At 40.7% G+C, this 19,840-nt stretch overlaps 4 protein-coding genes and 1 long non-coding RNA gene across 6 annotated transcripts; 4 read left to right on the forward strand and 1 right to left on the reverse strand.

Annotated features, from left to right (window-relative positions):
• Positions 1-802: 802 nt before the first annotated feature.
• Positions 803-8,605, forward strand: ush1ga (Usher syndrome 1Ga (autosomal recessive)). Of its 2 annotated transcripts, XM_022210916.2 has the most exons (4): positions 807-1,214; positions 5,015-5,468; positions 6,014-6,810; positions 7,684-8,605. In XM_022210916.2, the coding sequence occupies exons 1-4, from the start codon at positions 1,051-1,053 to the stop codon at positions 7,685-7,687; spliced, it is 1,419 nt and encodes a 472-aa protein (XP_022066608.1). In that variant the 5' UTR covers positions 807-1,050; the 3' UTR covers positions 7,688-8,605. The 2 variants fall into 2 exon arrangements, with proteins under 2 accessions (XP_022066610.1, XP_022066608.1); XM_022210918.2 differs by lacking the exon at positions 7,684-8,605 and having other exon boundaries at positions 803-1,214; positions 6,014-7,607.
• Positions 8,606-9,523: 918 nt separating this feature from the next.
• Positions 9,524-13,330, forward strand: LOC110962863 (tripartite motif-containing protein 16-like). The gene is made up of 6 exons (XM_022210924.2): positions 9,524-10,228; positions 10,485-10,580; positions 10,699-10,932; positions 11,217-11,388; positions 12,273-12,347; positions 12,441-13,330. The coding sequence occupies exons 1-6, from the start codon at positions 9,836-9,838 to the stop codon at positions 12,974-12,976; spliced, it is 1,506 nt and encodes a 501-aa protein (XP_022066616.2). The 5' UTR covers positions 9,524-9,835; the 3' UTR covers positions 12,977-13,330.
• Positions 13,331-13,347: 17 nt separating this feature from the next.
• amn (amnion associated transmembrane protein) lies at positions 13,348-15,947 on the reverse strand. The gene has a single exon (XM_022210926.2). The coding sequence runs from the start codon at positions 14,867-14,869 to the stop codon at positions 13,457-13,459; it is 1,413 nt and encodes a 470-aa protein (XP_022066618.1). The 5' UTR covers positions 14,870-15,947; the 3' UTR covers positions 13,348-13,456.
• A 524-nt stretch (positions 15,948-16,471) lies between these two features.
• On the forward strand, positions 16,472-18,608 carry LOC110962850 (proton channel OTOP2-like). The gene is made up of 6 exons (XM_022210911.2): positions 16,472-16,905; positions 16,988-17,124; positions 17,201-17,259; positions 17,341-17,465; positions 17,541-18,316; positions 18,407-18,608. The coding sequence occupies exons 1-6, from the start codon at positions 16,566-16,568 to the stop codon at positions 18,575-18,577; spliced, it is 1,608 nt and encodes a 535-aa protein (XP_022066603.2). The 5' UTR covers positions 16,472-16,565; the 3' UTR covers positions 18,578-18,608.
• Positions 18,609-18,935: 327 nt separating this feature from the next.
• On the forward strand, positions 18,936-19,708 carry LOC127531603 (uncharacterized). Its single transcript, XR_007938738.1, has 2 exons — positions 18,936-19,151; positions 19,428-19,708. It is a non-coding gene; the product is annotated as an uncharacterized LOC127531603 (long non-coding RNA).
• The last annotated feature ends 132 nt before the right edge of the window (positions 19,709-19,840 follow it).

Genomic DNA, 19,840 nt, shown 5'->3' on the forward strand with positions numbered 1-19,840 from the left:
CTGGTCACTATCAGTGTCTATTGTCATGGAAGTTTAAAGTGGGTTGTGTGTCTGAGAACTTTCTGCTAGTTTGGTGCAACTATGCTACCTTCCAGGTCAGTGCCTAGGTTATCTCCTCGTTACAGGGTGGGGCTGAGGGCCGAGGTGCTTTTTTATTGCAACACCCCATTGTACTCGTGAAGTCTTTCTTTGTCTGCCCTCGTATTTCTTCCCAACAATGGAAAAACTTCAAGAGAGAACAATAGTTGATTCAAAAGGAACAAGGAAAGGCAGCGAAAGCAGGATGACTCTGACTTTTCCCCGTGCGCCACTCACAGTGACACATGGCTTGGTAACACTTTAACTGGATATTCTTGAATATATTTGCTTATTTCCTGCTCTTTATACAACTCTTTATCTTTAGGTTTATTATTGAGGTCAATTACAATGTGTGGTTTATTACTTTGAAAGAACACAGGAATGTTGAGCAAAAATAATAGCCTTATAAGTGTATATAAGTATAAACCAAATTACATAGAATTTATTTGAATCTTTTCCCATGCCTGTGGTCACTGAAAGTACATCCACAGTATGGTAAAGGAATTCTGTCTTGCAAAAATAAAAGATCATCTATTATAAAATCATTAAGGACAACCTGAAATACATTATAGACACACACAAAAGAAAATTTTGAAGGAATATTTAATTTTCTGTCCTAATAGGAGTGCTCCAACTAGTTCATGCATGCTACACTCACTTCCTGTCCCACCAGACAGAGATAGTGTGGCTGTTGTGTGTGGGATTTATCGTTCAGATGCCAGAACTGGGTCCTCTCTGTTTTGGACCACCTCGGCCACGGGGAGCACTGTTCCCCACACGGTGCGCCGCGTCCCTGGATACCACCGACGCGCTCTGCTTGGCACTGATCACAAGTGGTTGTGGCTGAACGGTGGGGGACAAACAGGCACCTCAGTCGGCCTACTTCCACTAAATGTCGAATGACGAGGATGGTGGTGGCGGTGGTGCCGATGAAACGAAATGGAGCAGAGCAGGGTGGATTAATTGTGCGCCATGAATGACAGGTACCACAAAGCGGCCCGGGACGGCTACCTGGACCTGCTGAAGGAGGCGACTCGGAAGGATCTCAACGCTCCGGACGAGGATGGCATGACACCGACGTTATGGGCCGCTTATCACGGCAACCTGGAGGCTCTGCGGCTGATCGTGGGGAGGGGGTGGGTATGATTTATCCGTGCGTTCAAGGACACAAGGTCAGAAGGTCTCCCATATATCATGTCCATCTTCATACATTGCCAGTTTCTGCATTCCAACCAAAAAAACAAAACAAAACGTGTAGACTCTAAAGTGACAATATACCACTAAGCCTAGGTCACCTGTAACTGGTTGAATTAATTAACTGAGTTTGAGGACAAGCCTTGACAGAACACTAACCTTCGGCTTTGCTCCTGACGAAAAAGTCCATTAAAAAAGTTTATATATGTATATTTTTGCCATCTGGACAGCACTGAAATGCTTCTACAATAGCAGCAGCAGCAAAAAAAAAAAAAAAAGATGAAACCCACAGGAATTTTTACATGCCCATATATATTAATACATTCTACTTTTTAGAAAAAGCTTTATGAACTAGAACCAGGAGTAAAGCTCTAATATGACATCTTACATCTTAAATACATGATGATCAAAGATAGAGTGGCATTTTTAAAGTTGTGTAGGACTAGTACCTGTGTAAAACTGAAAACCTCTGTCATTTCATGTTATGATACTACTCAATGCTAAATGACCACTTTTCCCCTTCACTAAATTTAACTAAAAATCATTATTTCTTATAAAAACAAATGTTGCAGACTTTCAACACTAGTTTCGTTTGACAGTTCATCATGAGGAAGCGGAGCCTCACATTGCATAATTTCATAACAGAGCCTGAAAAAAAATTGCTCATCAAACTAACAGAAGATTATATAATTTCAGCAGGCCAGATCATGTTAAAATGCCCGCCATACTTCAAGCACAATGTGCTAATGTGATTGTTATTCAAACACGACATCCCATTTCTCATCATAGCTGGTTGACCTGGTTTGCATGCCAGCAAGAAAAAAATAGGCCCATTATGACTCGGCTTAATTGAATGAAGTATAAAGGGGACAGCATCATTCATCAGCGTTTAGTCGCCTGAAAGCAAATTAAAAGCACATTATTTTTTATAGAAGCACATTTATTTTTAAGACCCTAAAGTTTCCTGAAACAAACCAAAGAATGCTATCAGCTGTTGTGTAATATTGAACTTAGTATTTCCCATAAGATGGGTGCAATCACATCTGTGGTGGCATTTGGCTGTGAAGGACAAAGCTTTATTGATAGCAGCAGACATAAACCACAGATTGACATGAGGTAGTAAAATTAAGCGTTAATAGGTGTCGTAACTCAAGCTCGTAAGCTTGTGATGTAATGAAGAGAAGCTTCATGCTGCTTGACACATTCATGGGAAAGATGCCATGCCTGCTATATATGGCAGGTATACTGCACTGGGTGACTTGCAGTAACATCAAACTGTCATAGCAAGTGAATACGCAAACAGCCACAATGTGATAAAGAGCAGGGGACAGATAAGTGAGCAGACCTGTCACTGGTGCGGTGAGCATTTTACTAGGACTGTCTTAAATTATGGCATTAAGAGATCATGTTAGATGTCTGCTTACTGCAACAACCATATTGCATAGCGCAAGTACAGAAGGTGATTAATGTATCTCAATGTAAAACTCCCAACAGAGATAATCTGTATTTATCTTTTCACGTAAATTTACAGCCCTGTATGTTCCTTCATCTATTACAGCCCCCTGTTCACAGCATAATTCCCGTGTTTGTTTTACTGTTGCTTTTCAGGGCTGTTTGCCACTTGCACTTTATCACACACACCATGACAAGCAGGTCCTTTCATTTCAGTGCATATGAGCTTTTTCAGCTATTTAAACCAAATCCTGCCCAGATGAAAAGAGCAGGGGGCTGAAATCAGAGTGCTAATCGCTGCTCAAGTTGGGTCTGGCAGATCTGACACACATTCTCTGTGAAAACCTTACAGCGTCGTCCATCAATAATACATCTGCACTTCCACAGTAGCTTCATGTCCTTTGCATCAAATATTTATGTATGTATGTGGCTACATTAGAGGACACAGACAAGACACAAGGCAGTTCAATAAGCATGTAAATATCAGGCGGAACACCAAACAAATGAATGCAAAACTGAAGGAAATGAGCCAAATTGTTTAGCACTAGTGGACACAAATAAGCCGTATCTCATATAAAAAATATATTCTGCTTTCTTTTTGCCGTTATCAGTTATGAATCAGCTACTTGATGGGTTTGAACAAAATATTAGTAATGAGTAAACAAATAAGCTTTAATAGTTTTGTATACATGGCTTCTGTAAAGTAATATACAATGAAAAACCCTTATACATATCTGTGTGCCATGCCATCCAGCCAGCTGCAGTTCTTTGTGTTTTAACTTAAGGAATTCAACATGACATCACCAGCTATGCACAGTTGTGTTTTTTGAGTCAGGCCTATGTGGCCTCCCCTGAAACAGGATACATGTAGTGTAGCAGTGGTGCTGGCAAGCCTGTGGTCATATTACAGAGCAGCAGCAAAAGTGCGACAAACATAGAGGTAACCCTAAGGTCGTGGATAGGGATGGCTACTTTTACGGCTGCTGCTTATCAATCCGGTACTTTAACAGTATTCCTATTGGTACTTTTGGATTGTTTCTTATTGTTTGTTTTGTTTTTTTAAGAGAGAAAAAATAACCACAGAATCCATATTGCTTTATTTCCTCATATGTACTTTGCTAGAATTAAAATGTATATAGACAGTAATGTTGTGCTGATAGGATGATCAGAGCACTGCGGACAGTGTCACTTGTTAAAAATAAAATGCAATGTGTTTGATTAGCATTCCCAACATATCAGAATTAAAAGCTCCACCTTCAGTAGATAATTAGTAAATGTCAGCACATTGTTCTGATAAAACCTGTTTCATTTTTCACTTTGAGTATAAAATGAACATAGGACTGTGTGATTTTAATAGTTTAGTGGGGAAAATTGTTAAGTACTTCCTCTACCTCTAACACCAACATTCAGAAAAAACAAAAATATAGTCTGACAGAGTTGACTGGAGAATATTTACTTAATTGTTAGCTAATCTACCTATAATTGAGTTAATTCTGTGCTGTTAGGAAACACACTGTTCCTGGTTATCAAGGAATGGACAAGAGCTCTGTACGCGATGTACCTTAACTGAGTGTTTCCACGGTTTGGTCGTGTTTCTGCTCTAACGTACAAATGGCTTGTTACTCTTGTGGCAATGAACATTTTCTGCATCAGTTATAGTGAAGTTTGATCATTGTTTTACAAGTTTATTTCTCCTCCGTGGTCATCTGTTTGTTGCTGCTCAGAGCTGCTCTGCCTCTCACATACTGGAGTCTTCCATCAGATAGAGATCTGTTCAGGATTTAGAAACCAGAGGTGCACCATAGACACACAGACATCAGACACATGTCTTATGGTGATGAGTTGAAATGTGCAACACAACCATCTTCTTACTTTCTAAAGCATCGAAAGTGTAAAAGTTTCTTATTATTTAAAGGTGGCCCTTGCATAATTTTGATCTCAGTGTGTAGGATTGTTTTATTTTCAATCAAACCTACTTTTTAAGTGGTTAAAGCCTTTAAAAACGATTCCACAGAAGATCAGTGGTTGTTTTCTGAAATTGCAACGTGGTGTTCAAACTTTAAATTATTAAATAAGGTCCCATTTACAACCCATGGATGGCAGGTCAGTGCTGAAAACATAAAAAAAATTACATACTTGCTCATGAGTGAGTCATCTTAAATGCAGCCAGAAAGAAGGCAACCCTTATACATAAACAGTCTCTCAATCTAAACAGAGATGGGGATGTTTATCCAACAAATTCTTCTCTGAGTCAAAAGGTTGTGTCTAACATCTTTCCTGTGTCTTACAGAGGGAACCCAGACAAGTGTGACATATGGGGGAATACGCCACTCCACCTGGCAGCTGCCAATGGCCACCTCAACTGTCTTTTCTTCCTGGTGTCTTTCGGTGCCAATATATGGTGCTTGGACAATGACTACCACACACCATTGGACATGGCCGCCACAAAGAATCACATGGAGTGTGTCCGTTACCTGGATTCCATCGCTGTCAAGCAGGCAGGCCTCAATCCCAAACTGATCAGCAAGCTGAAGGACCGGGCATTTCGTGATGCTGAGCGAAGAATCAAAGAGTGTGTGAAGATGCAGAAGAAACACCACAAACGTATGGAGCGAAAGTTCCATAAGGAGGCCTCAGAGGCTTCTGCGTCAGATGTCATGAGCTTTTCCAGTTATACCAGCAGCTCTCTTAGCCACAAGCTACGCAACTTCAACCCAGCCACCGTCAGTGTGCCATATTCTCAGGTTAGGATTTGAATTAGTTTATTGTGAAAGGCTTGAGTTAGTTTGTGTTGCATTTTTGCATGGTTTAGTACAGTGCCAAAACAGGACTAAACACTAAAATGTATAATTGTTTTTGCATGTTCACATCTACGTTCACCCTACTTGCATACTATCATTTGCTGATTACCATTAAATTACAAGTTTGCTTAATTGTTTTATTTGGTTTGAAAAATACTGCAAATCATCCAAGAGGCTTCTGTGGAAGCTTTTTGGTTCTTCTTCAAGAACCAAAAAGAGAAGTAAAGTTGCCTTCCGTGGAAGTTCTTCAGATTATTCGGTAGTCGTTAAAATATTTCTATTGGACTAAAGTGGCTAACTTTTAACACTACCACACCTCTACCATGTGGAAGAGCTTAACTGAGACCAGCGGTAATGTGAAAAGTATAAACAAACATATGAATTTTGACTAAACTTTGTCAGTATAAATGTAAAGAATACACTAACTCTGAGAATATTTGACTATAACCTGAAAAGCCTTAAATGTGCCTCATTGTTTGTCCTGTTAGGTGACTCTCCATGCCACAAACCGAGGGAAGACAAAAATCCAGAGAAAACTGGAGAAGAAGAAACAAGGGGATGGCACCTTTAAAATCTATGAAGATGGAAGGAAGAGTGTGCGCTCCCTCTCAGGACTTCAGCTGGGTAATGATGTTATGTTTGTCAAACAAGGGACTTACATCAACCCAAAGGACCGTGGACGGCGCAATGTTCGTGACATGTTTCCTCGAGATAATGACGATGCCATTTCACGTGCCATGAGTGAGCCAGACCTCCACGGGCCAGATGTAGACTATTCTGAGATCAGCACAGACTCTGGGCATGATTCCCTGTTCAACCGACCCGGTCTCGGCACCATGGTCTTCAGGAGGAACTACGTAAGCGGGGGAATGTTTGACCTTGGTAGTCGAGATGCAGCCAGCGTGGACCAGTCGAGCAACAATGTGCGTTTACGCAGTCGGCTGCAGCAGTACCCAAGTATGGATGAAGACAGCATTGGCAGTGCACGCAGCCTGCAAGAGAGGAACGTGGAGGAGCTGCCTTGGGAAGAGGTTGAGTTAGGGCTGGACGATGATGATGAGCCTGACACAAGCCCTTTGGAGGTCTTCCTTGCCACACAGAGCATGAGCGAATTTTTCTCCATCTTCAAAAGGGAGAAGATTGACCTTGCAGCACTGTTGCTTTGCTCTGATCATGACCTTAAGAGTATCCATATCCCCTTAGGACCGAGAAAAAAGATCTTAGATGCCTGTAAGAGACGGCTAGAAACCATAGAGGACCCTGACTGCATCGAGGACTCAGAATTGTGAGTGTTTTTCAGTTATACACAGTAGCAAGGAAGTATTTGAGCAGTTATATAGTTTTTGTTGTGTCTCGGTACTCCAGCAAATTGGAGTACAGAGGCATGCAAGCCTACATTTTAAAAAACGTGTTGTTTATTGACAGTGCAAAAAGTTTAGAGGTGTTTTGTGGAGAAGACAATATAAGCATCTATTGGTCTGTAAAATCGTTTTAATTCAATGGGAAGACTTTGAATTGCATTACCCACATACTTGTGTATTTGCACAGCAACAAAGAAACTAATAATGCACTCATAAAATATTACTTCAAAGCACTACTAATGGTCAAAAATCCAAAAGTCCACCTTTAGTATTTGAATGCAAACCCCCTGACTGCAGACTATGACCAACAGACATCAGACAACTTATCTACCAGGCCTGTAGGACATCCATTTTTAATTTTTTTGTTGTGTTTTGTTTTGCCTTCAGTCTGGTCTTTATCAGTGCTGAAGCACACGCTCCGTTTGGCCTGATGTCAGATGTCTGACTTTGCCAGTTGAAAACTTTCCACCACAAAGAACTGCTTGGTCTGCATATTTACTATTACTGAGCTGTTGGACTATACTAAAACTGCAGAGTTATGTATCAAAAGGGCTGTGACCATTCTGAAAAATAATTTAAGCTGAATTATCAACATTTAACTTCCACTTTATTGTTTAAATTCATATTATAGCCAAATCACAAGATATGTAAGATTTGTACACATTTTGTTCCTTGTTGTTCTAGAAACTGAGAAAATTTCTCATGAAAAAAGTACAAATCATCCAAGAGGCTTCTGTGGTTTTTTTAATCATTATTATTATTTTGCATGTATTTTTTGTTCTTTTTCTGGTCTGCAGATAATAAAAGCTGTCGTTGGCCATCCTGCTGTGTGCTCTTCCAACCGTATAGGTCTGTGGAGTGAATGTCACATACAGGCAGGAAGGATTTCGTGATCGGCCTCTCCTGGTAACTCAAAGCAGACGGGATACTGTCATGACAAATACATCATGCAAGAAGAGAAAAATGTGGGACAAATTAACAGGATTGTTTTACAATGTTGTTTTTGTTCCAGAGGATCCTTAAAAATATCTGTCTGTTGGTTGTTCGGAGTTCCCTACACTGCATGGTTTCACAAACTGAAAGATAATTATCAGAGTGCAGCACTGTGCAGTGTCATTGTATGCCATATGGCATTACTAACAGAAAGTCGCTTGTGGGCGTTTCTGTCCCCTAAACAGTGTTTTCCCCTGTGGGGTTAATCTTACCTCCTCATGTGCCTGCATTGCTTGTGCCTGTGCATTTGCTTAAAAGTGTTGTCATAAATACCTTGACGTTAACTTTACTGTATTTTTATTATCAACTATTACAATAGCAGCATTTTGAGCAATATTTTAACCTGGAATTATATTTCATTTCTGTATATGTTTACAAACAGTAAGCCAAGTGTGGCTCACTGGTAAAGAAAGCCAATTGCTCATTAAGATGACTGTACTGTTTTATTGTAGTGTTGTAAAGTATGTGATACACAGTATTTCAAAACTACATATCATACACAATACAACATGTTTTATCACAATAAGATTACATTAGGAGATGTACTAACTTATGTTACACTCATATTTGTCTTGACAACATTACAGTTTTCCAATAGTTCATGCCTTACTTTTTTTTTAAATAGTGTATGTCTGCACAATATTAAACATATGTTAATGCTACTATCTCAACATATTTAGTACCTTTGGTGGATTGTAATGTAAATAAAAATACTAATCAATGCTGTTAATTGTTTCATTAATGTATCCATGTTCTCCTTATTGCACTCATTTTCCTGCTAAATTTCATGTCCAGCGAAGTCCAAATATTTACAGAGCGTTCTGTAAGCTGTGGCTTTGCAAGTCAGGGTCAAAGCTAACGATAATGGCACTGAGGTCCTGTTTGGAGTCATATTTCTGTGAATTTGGAGCGTTGATAGCAGAAGTATAAGCTTACATACTACGATCCCACTCATATTAAACACTGTATTTCATATGACTGGTTGCTTTACTAAACGTTTTAGGCAAAACAATAGATTACGAAAATGGGCGATTCAGTAACTTCCATCAGAAAATCAAAGTTCAGAAGGTTTTGTAACAATATATCAACCACTGTTGGTATGTTTTCGTGTTTTCATAGTATTCACAGTTCAATGAATAGCCTGTCTGAGTCATTACCTGTTTACAATGACAGGATTTTATGCTTCTGCCAAAGCATTGGTGTGTATGGGTTTTTGAGAAAGCGAGACAGACACAAAACAGGGGGTGGAAAATGCTTGTTTTGGCATCTCCAGCTGAAGTGATAATCCTCAGAAACTGCACACACACGTCAGAGAAGCGTCACTGTTGCCTCTGCACTGCATTACAGGAAAAAGGGAGCTGTACAGGAGATAAGTGGAATTGTTTGGAAGCTTCATGCCTCTGACATAACACTCTTATCTACAGGAAAAGGAAACTCTCCCACAAGGTTACTTTCAGTAGCACTAAAGGTCCCAGTGAAATAATCAAGTGTATGAAATATATAACATAGTTATATTTAACGCATTAGCCTCACTGGAAACAGAACCCTGATGCAGTTGTTTTCTCATCATATTTTAAAGATAAACCTTAAAGCCCAACTATGTTAGATGAAAAATTTGTAATTAACCGCTAGGGAGGACATTTATTCCCTTCTCTGGCAGGAGCATAATGCACTCATTTCCTCCATTTATCTCTGCAGCCTGCTGTGTCAGAAGCTCAGTGAGACTGGATACACGGAAAACAGAGGAGTTAAACAAGGGAGGGGTGAAAAATGAGAACACTTCAGCTGGCTTAGCACAAAATACCCTAGGCGTGGTTCTCAATTCTTTCTTTACGCTCTACGAGGGTCTTCAGATCTTGGGAGAAAAACAAGGAAAAGGCAGCTGTAAGTGCAAACAGACTGGTAAAAGTCTAAAACAACGCTAAGGCAGTTTGAGGTTTAGAGAATCACTGAAACATGACGACTCTCAGCAGTAACCATGAGGAGAATTTAAAGGAGAATCGACACAACGCCGATGTAAAGGAGGAACTGGAGGACACATTGCTGCCAGAAGATGTATTATGTGACTCTTGCATGGACAGCCCCAGCAAGGCACTAAAATCCTGCCTGACCTGTATGGTTTCCTACTGCGAGGCCCATCTCAGACCCCATTTGGAAAACGCCAAGTTTCAAAACCATCGTTTGGTGGATCCCCTCCATGACTTCGACTGCCAGGCTTGTGAAGTTCATCAGCTTCCCATCAAACGATTCTGTTTGATGGATGGCCACTGTGTCTGTCTGGACTGCGAGAGTCAGGAGCATGAAGGGCACATGACTACATCTGTGGAAGAGGCACGAGCAAAGATTGAGGTCTTAAAAATACAACACACAATACAATGTGTTCATTATGCAACTTTAAATATTGTGAAATGCATTTTTAATTTGCCTTAAGCCCTAGGAAGACACAGAAAAATTATACTTGAATTTTTTTACACCAAATGGAAAAAGTGATTAAAATAATCTTGAACATGTCAGTAATGGTCTTACATCAATTTTCAACATGTGATGGTATTTGAAGAACCCAACACATATCTGTTGTGCTGTCATTTGTAATGGTTATTTGTAGACTGAGCTGCAGAAGAAACACAAAGAGATCAGTCAGAGTGCCTCAGAAGCTGAGAAAGCAATTGGGAAACTGCAAGACAATAATGATTTAATTAAGGTAATCCTATGAAGACAAATATTACATTGTACCCCCTTTTGTGTAGATTAATTTCATGCATGCAAGTCTGGTTTGAATATGCTATTCTAATTTTTTTCCCTTTTTCTCTTTCCTCCAGTTCTCAGTGCAGGAGGTTTGTTTTACAGTTGAACAGCAGTTCTCCAGGCTGCAGACAACTGTGGAGGAGGCCAGAAAAGGAGTGGTGGAGGTTCTGGAAGGAGAACAGAAAAAGGCCCTCAAACAGGCAGAGGGCATCAAAGCACATCTGGAGCAGAGAAGAGCAGAGCTGATGAAAACACTGGCTCAAATGAACAAACTGTCCAAAAACAAGTCTGATGTTGACTTTCTGCAGGTATATGAAACTCTGTGCATAACAATGTGGAGAGATTACATGGGCCAGTGGGTGTTAACACATTCAGGTGAACAGTCTAATATTATATGGGATTAGCACAGGATGTTCTCCAAGACTAAGACTTTATTTTGAATGACAGTCTGTTTATGGTGTACACGGATCAAGAAGGCCCCGCAACTTGCCAGTCATTTCATTGAGAAAATTTCTGAGTTTGAATGAGTGTTTTCTTAACAACATTATTCCACATCATGTTACCTAATACATGTTAATTTTGGTTGTTCCAGGAGTACTCAGAGTGGACGAGAAGAGAGGTTAATTCATGTGTGCCCAGTGTGCACATTAACCGCATGGACCATCTGACCTCTTACATCCAAGCAGTGACTGATGCATCGCAGGAGCTGTGTGACCTGATTTGCTCCACCTATAAGGAAAAACTGAGCAGTATTTGCAACAGTGGTAAGTGTACTTCATGTCAGATATTTTACCTCACATCTTCACTGACTCCTCATCTTCAGTGAATGATGCCATGGAGTCTTTTTAGCCATGCTAGCAGTATGCTTCCATGGTTCACAACTGGCCTGTATGCCTTTCACTGCTTGGGTCCAGATTGAAATATCTGTCCATTATCTATACACCGCGTAATCCTCATTAGGGTTGCGGAGGACTGGAGCCTGTCCCAGATGACTTACGGTGAAGGCAGGGGACACCCTGGACAGGATCATTTAGAATTACCAATTAACCTCAGACTGTTTTTGGACTCTTGGAGGAAGCCAGAGTAGTTGAAACCTACGTATACACAGGGGGAACATGCAAACTCCATGCAGAAAGATCCCAGGACTTAAATATCTCAACAGCTAATACATTTAATTTTGCATAGATTCAGCATCTGTAGAGAATTAATGCTAATGACTTTGGTGAGCCCCTAAATTGGTCTATAGCGTCACCATCAGGTTCACATTTCTGACTTTAAGGAAATGTTTCAACAACAAATTGCTGGATTGATGTGACTTGACGTGATTTTGTACATGCATTAATTTTCCCTGTAGGATGAACTGGAATAACTTTAGTGACCCAAATACATTTTATTTAATGCTATCATATTTTAATTTTGCAAGTATTTGCATTACATCTTCAAAACTAATAGTATTCCCATTAGATTCAGCTGTTCTTTGTGATTTGAGATAAATACAAAATGGTTAGAATGCCAATGAAGCACTGCTGTCCTAAAATACTGCCTCACTTGCTAGCTGCTAGCATGGCTATAGTCTCTCTTTGATCATTTTTACAACTCCTTTTTAGTTGCAATCTATGAATAATCATTCTGCACAATGATTAATTAGGTACTAAATCCTCGATGCCAGAGTCTTCACTTTCACCCTTGCCTGACCCTGAGACTCGAGACGACTTCTTGAAATGTAAATAGTTTTCAATACCTAGTGTTCCATTTTTCCTGTTTGTCAAATTGTAGCTGATAAATCACACACTGACTGTATTTCCCCCTGTTCTAGACACAACGAGCTTGACATTCGACCCGGACACAACCCATAATTTTCTGCGTTTAATGGAGGACAACAGAAAGTTGACCAATACCAGCCCCTGGCAGCACAGCTACCCAGAGCACCCCAGTCGCTTTGAATACTGGCGTCAGGCAATTACTTTGGAGAGCCTGTACCTAGGGAGGCATTACATTGAAGCAGAGCTGAGCGGGGAAGGTGCACATGTTGGTGTCACCTACAAGAGTATTGATCGTAAGGGAGAGGACAGCACTAGCTGCATCACTGGGAATGATTTTTCCTGGTGCATGGGAAGGAACAGCCGGGGGTTTTCTGCCTGGCATGCCGGTGTGGAGACAGTCTTAGAAGTCTCTGACATCACCCGGATTGGTTTATTTCTTGACTTTCACCGAGGTTGTGTCTCTTTCTATAATGTTACCGGTCCTCTGAAGCTGCTTCACATGTACACCACTGATTTCATAGAGCCCTTATATGTTACAGTTTGGCTGTCAAAGAAAGACAATGTAGTTTCTCTGATTAAGGTAAAATGATGGCAAACAAATTACCAGCAACCTTCAATTTAAGCCTGTAAAAGAAAAAAATTGTACATAATAAATGTTTATTGGCACTGCATAACAAGGTACACAAAGATATTGTACACAAGGATTATTTTTCACATACTTGTCACAGAAGGTTAAATTTACTACCATCTAGTGGTAACTGTGCAGCATGAACGTGGGAAGCCTGTGCAGCAGAAGACATGTTGGAAATTTACTGCAGCTTTGTTGCGGCTTTACTGCTTTAATGTGATAAAAATGACGGAGAAAAGACACAGTTGAGTGCCGATAATTCTTTTATTTGTTTTGCAAGTTTTAGTGATTAAAAGCTTCAGTGCCTGTCAGCAATTTATGTGCTTATTTACATTGCTTACTTATAAAAATATATTGTGTATGATGCATGCACTGTGAAATCATCATGATAATGCAAAAATGCTTCAACATTGTAATCCTTAACATACACTAAGATTAACTTCAAGCATTAAAACCTGTTTCACTGTCATCATAAACTGGATTTACAAAGTGCACACCTGTCTGAGTCAAATAGAGTGAATTATTTGTTGAATATAGATCAGGAATATCTGGCAGCATGCTGGGCTTGTCAAACATGGGGTTGTCAAACCCATGGTCAAGAGGGTCACCAAGGGCTAAATCATTGTTTTTCTTTGTACTGCTCAGAGATGGCATTGAAGGTATTCTTGGCTTTTTAACAACCCCCTTACGAATAAGGACAACCATGACAACAGCAAAAGCAATAATAATTAAAACTCCAAACACAATTCCAACCACCATCCCTGCACTGCTCCCAGACTGATTGCCGCTGCTCCCAGAGGAGGCTTGAAATTCAGCCTCCACAATTCCAATGGTAGTACCATGAGAACGAGCATCATTTATTATGTCCTGGGCCAGAGTCTCTGCCTGTGCTCCCTTCTCTTGATCCAGAATAACTACTTGGATCTCAGGTGTAGAACCAAATGGAATGACCTCCATCAACCGTTGTGAATTAAACACTTTAGACATGCCCAGCTGGCTGGATTTATATTGTGGTTGGACAAGAAAGAGCTGACGGATTCGTTCTCTGTAAGTCTGCAGGTTGAAACCTGTGTCATATTTGATGGTAATGATGGCACCACACACCTCACAGCAATGTCCTACGGGGAGGAGAGGCTTCTTGCAGCTCACAGACTCACATGTTACTGTGCCACAGATCTCCTGATTGTTCACAGAGTTCCCGCATTCACAGCCAGAAGGATCCCCACAGCCTGCGTGTCCAACAGTGACAGCAGACGATCCGTGAAACTGCAGTCGGCCCGAGCGTGAGCTGAGATACTGGGAGAACTCAGATGTGCTGTCAAACATCTTCCCCAACACAGACACAGATTTGACAGGGATGGTAGACTGACTGGAGCTGGTGTCCACACTGAAGGATGAGAGGTCTTTAAAAACAACGTCGTCATATTGGCAGGGGACACTCTCCTCATGGACCGAGAACAGGAAGTTTTCATCGTGCAGGTCATTCAGAGTTGCAGCTGCCTGCCACAGAGCTGGATTAAACCACTGGAGAGACGCTGGATCTTTGAACTGGGCTGTGACACCTGCTCCACAGTCTGGGTCTTGTCCACTGACAACATAAAACCCAGCTCCTGAATTGAGGATGAACTCTCCGTCAACTGGCAACCTTATCTCCCGCACAGCATGTGTGGACTCCACAAACACAGACACTTTTCTTTGCGCTGAAAACTGAACTGTATCACTGCCACATGGAACAGCTCCTTTGTCCCAGTTGGTTTTATTCTCGTAGTTGGCATCAGGAATCCACTGTTTGTAGAGGGTCTCAGCTGCCCCAACAAGGCAGAAGAGCAGGAGGACATCTGGTGTTTTCAGCATCTTGAATATTTGTGACAGGCAGATTGAACATTTTGTGACCTTTGTTTCCAACCTTGTGACTAACACAGCTCAGGTGCATGAGCTTCACATGACAGCATGATCAAGCAGATGATCTGTAAAAGATTCACCTTTTCTGCAATAACAGACCTGCATGAATACAGGAATTTTGCTTATTAAGTTAAAATTTCTTTTCGTATTAGAAAATGTGTATTTGTCCTTTTAGGTTTTCTCTATTTCTATTCTTTTGAACAAATATCTAAGAATTACCAGACTGTGGAATTTCTCTTATTCTATTTTCTTTTTTAGGTGTAGGTAAACTAACAAAGATAACTAACATGTAAGAATAACTGTAGGATATTTAAATCATTAATATTTATTATGGCTTTTAAAGCATGCAAATACATATTCGGCAAAATGATTTCTACCAATCCTGCAAGGCCCTCAGTTACTTTGTTTTGTGTTACAACCCTTATTTGCTAAGGTTTTTACTGGAAACTGTAATAAAACCAAACAACCTCTGAACGTAGTTTAACTTTTGTGCAGTCTGTGCAATACATGCCCTTCCTAGGACACTCTTACAATGCTTCACCTCATGGTTTCCTATTAAAAATGAAGGTAATCCACTAATTTCACATGCATAATTTCACTTCAGTCAGTCAATAGTAGATTTAAAGCATAGGACCTCAAAGTACTCATAGAGATTAGAAAAAGTTTAATTCATTACTGGTGTATCATACGATGCCGCAGAAGTGTAACAGTATAAAAGAAATCATAACGCATAACAGGGACTAATGATGAATTTGTTCATCAAATACACTATATACTGAATGTATTATGTTTGCATTGTTTGTGATGTTTCCAAAAACTAGCAAATCAGAGATTCGGAAATTGGTTTCTTTTGAAACTGCTTTGCATGATTAAAATCTGCTTTGTTGAATTTGTATATAATATCATGTGATGTTCCCTGAGAACAAAGTTTCCCTTTGCAAGATCCAAATAATTCTGTTTCCTGGAACAGGTGTCCAGAGGCAAAAACATAAACATTTCCTGAACCTAGATTTTCCTTCAGGCAGTTGCTCCCCCGCGTCACAGTTTCGTACCAGTATAGATTAGTGCATGGAATATCTATAAAGTACGTGGCAACTACCAATAAAAATTGTTCTCAAAGTCCACTGTGTGAGTCAGAGTGAGGCAAGAAACTAATCAGCTGAAACTAATTTCACCTGTGTTTCTTCATTCACTACACCTCCTGCAGTGTTTCAGCTTTTTGCACAATTTGACCTGCACAGAGAAGGTTGCTGATCTAGTTCTTTCCTGTTTTAGAGTGCTTTGTGTAATCTTGGTAGATGAACTCTTAACCACTCACGTACCTGAAAGTGCATCATGAAAACTGTTGCTCAGCAAATGATGCGGACCGGCAACAAACTTTTCTCGAGGTAAATTTGCAGTGATATTTTTGGCAGCTTTTTTTTTTGTCACCTCTGCAGTGCTCTGTTAATCACAAAACCACATATCGAAAGAGAATTGGGTGAATTTTAAACATTAACTCTGTAAAAGGGACAGTGTCTTCAGCAATTACTTTTTATGGTGCTTAGTCTGTAATGTTCCTTGTGGGCTCATAAAAGATGTCTCCCATAGAAAAACACCAAATGATGTTGTCGAGGTCCATTCATCCAATATTGAAACAGTCACAGAGATGGAAAACCTCCAGCATTTGCCCACCCCTTCCATTTCTCTCACTGTGAAGACTATGAGAGAGTTTGTCCACCATGTGGATGCAGTGATTGAGAGGACTCACCATGGTGGTGGATTGCTCCTGTCTGGCATAATCTGCATCAACATCCTGATCCTTGGCTGTGCTCTGGTCAGCAGCAGCGCCTTCAACAGCGTGGCCATTACTGCTGTGCACCGGCAAATCTTCCTCATCATTCTCCTCCTCCTCACTATGTTGTGGATGCTGTTTTACATCATCACCTCCCGAAAGGATCAAGCAGTTTTGTTCAAAGACAGGCACGCCGGGCCTGTGTGGCTCCAAGGTAAGAACTCTTGATTCTGTCTGGGTCTCTGTTTTTAATTGAGTCATTTCAAGGTTTAATCACTTCATTGTTTACATTCCAGCTGGACTTGTGCTGTTTGGCCTGCTTAGTTTCCTAATGGACATCTTCAAGATTGTCAATTATGTTGGCTACCTTCACTGTGATTCTGCAGTTAAAGTAGCCTTCCCTGTTGTGCAAGCTGTATTTCTGTTTGTCCAGGTAGTGCAATTTGAAGAAAATTCTGCTTATGCATTGCAACAATATGATTTTACTTGCATTTTGGCTACATTTTCAGACTTACTTCCTATGGATTCATGCAAAAGACTGTGTGCAGCTGCACACAAATTTTACACGGTAACTTCTTTTCTCTACTCACTGCTGTCAGTTCTTCACTCACTTCAATGTCTTTATTCATACACATTTTGATTTTTGCAGGTGCGGGCTTACTCTTACACTTTCAACTAACCTGCTCGTCTGGGTGGCAGCAGTGACCGAAGAATCACTTCACCATACTGAGATTTATGATCTGAATATGAACATCTCCTATAAGTTTTACAAAGGTATCATGGCAGTTGTTTAAAAATCGGATTCATTTGAGGACACAAATAACTTTAGGATTGTTCCTTTCATTTCAGTCAGCTATGGTGACAAGAAATGTAAATGCAGTCACTCAGTATGTGACACCTTTGAAGAGGCATTCTACTACCTGTACCCCTTCAACATAGAATACAGCCTCTTTGCTTCTGCTATGACCTACGTCATGTGGAAAAATGTGGGTCGAATCGTGGAGGATCACAGCCACAACAAAGTTAAGTTCTGTCCAAAGGAGGTGTGTTTGGGACCTGTGATGGGAATCCTCCTGGTGGTGGCAGGAATCGCAACACTTATCTTGTACGAAGTCAAGATACTAAAAGAAGACGGAGAGAAGAGAAATGAGGCCCTGCTGATTAATTTTATTATGAATATAGTGATAGTGAGCCTGATGTCTCTCTCCACTGTTATCGGCTGCATTGTTTACAGGCTGGATCACAGGGAACATGTGTCGGAGAAAAACCCCACTCGCAGCCTGGATGTGGGGCTGCTGGTGGGTGCTTCAATGGGGCAGTTACTTATCAGCTATTTCACAATTGTGGCTGTGATGGCGACAGGAGCCAGAGGCTACCTGAATGCACTCAACCTAACCTGGGCTGTGTTAACAGTGCTCCAGCTGGGTCTGCAGAATTTTTTCATCATTGAAGGCCTCCATCGGGAGCCCTTTCATGTGATTCAGGAAGCAGCTCTGCAAACTCATGCCTGTGCTCCTCAAGAGCATAGGCCTAGCTACTTCCTGACTTCATGTCCTGATAAGCCCAGTTGGAAGAGAAGAGTTCTGAAGGAAGTCTGTGCCTTTTTATTGTTAGCTAACGTAATAGTAAGTTGCATTTATACAGATTTTTATTTTTTGCATTAACTACGACAGTGATGTTTCTGGTAAAAATCTGTTCCCATTCTGTTTTGACAGCTGTGGATCATGCCTGCATTTGGAGCTCGGCCACAGTTCGACCATGCTTTCGAGATATACTTCTACAAATACACAATGTGGACTGCTATTGTGAATATTGGACTTCCTTTTGGAATATTCTATCGCATGCACTCCGTCGCCAGTCTGTTTGAAGTGTACTTGATTTCTTAGCTGGAGTTCTTTTTTGCATGAAAAGTCATTTTAAGATGGGCAATTTTAAAATTTAAAATTTTCCTTGTTATATTAATAAATGTCGTCTTTAAGGAAAACATTGCATTGCATTTTCATGATCTGTTTTTACTAGACATTTTAAAATTCCTATATACTGATTTACGCATGTACATTAGGGGATCGTAGGTTTAACGTATACTTATTGTAGCAGCATGTATATTACAGCTGTTAATGTTGTACTGCTTCACCTGATGTGTGCATCTGCTGACCAATTATTGAAGTATGGCTGAATATTTAAGCTGCGGCCCTTCCCGTTTCTTTCTGTGCTCACAGCTGCGTCACTTCCGTGCGACTGGTGTGTCCCCGGTTGGCGCGTCCGTCTGTGCGCCTTCAGTTACTGCGTCACCCGCTGCGGGCTGTGGAAACGTGCTGAGCAGCATGGGTTCTCCTCCTCCCTCGTGTGTGTCTGTGTGTGTCCACTGACAGGCTTGTGCGCGCTGCTGATGTCTCCTGACTGGGACCGCTGCTGCTTCGTCTCCACTGTTGTCTCCTACCGCTGCTCCTCTGTCTGCAGGTTTATTCGTTATTTGTGCATTGCGTGTATAGCCTACCGCATGCACCAATAAGCTTCATTTTAATTTTATTACTGGAGAAATTATATTTTTTTGATTTGCGTTATTTTGTTTATTGGTTGTTTCTATTTTTGTTCGGGGCATTTAGTGTTTTGTATAATTTATATAATTTCTTTGAATCCCGCCCCTTTTTGTATGTTCTGTTTTTGTAGTTTATTTTGTTGTATTAATAGCTCCCCCCCCCCCCCCCCAGTAATATGTTTTTGTTTCCTTTTCAGTTGCTGAGGGCCGGTGGTGTTGGTGCTGGTGTCCCTCTCCTTGTGTGCTGTGCTCTGGGGGAATTGGTTCATGTTACGAGTGTAGTATGTCACGTATGCTTGGGGTGTTTTTACATTATTTTGGGGTGATTCCTTCCCCTTCACTAGCCCCATCCACCTGGTGGCCTAGCAACTGATTTGATTTCTTTTGTTCCTTTTTCTTTGCCCCTCGTGTGAATGGTGTTTAATTGGTTTTTAAAAGTGCATTTTTAAAAAATTGTAATAAAACATTTGAATTTGGATCCACGTCTCCAGCCTCCTGAAGTAAAACGAACTTGGGTGCCTCCAGCGTTAGAGGAAGGTAATTCTCTGGGTGAAATTCCCAGGGTGGCATTGTCCGGCATGATCTCATTTTGAAATCACATAATGTGTAT

Source organism: Acanthochromis polyacanthus, chromosome 21 (assembly GCF_021347895.1).
Source record: "Acanthochromis polyacanthus isolate Apoly-LR-REF ecotype Palm Island chromosome 21, KAUST_Apoly_ChrSc, whole genome shotgun sequence".
NCBI lineage: Eukaryota > Metazoa > Chordata > Actinopteri > Pomacentridae > Acanthochromis > Acanthochromis polyacanthus.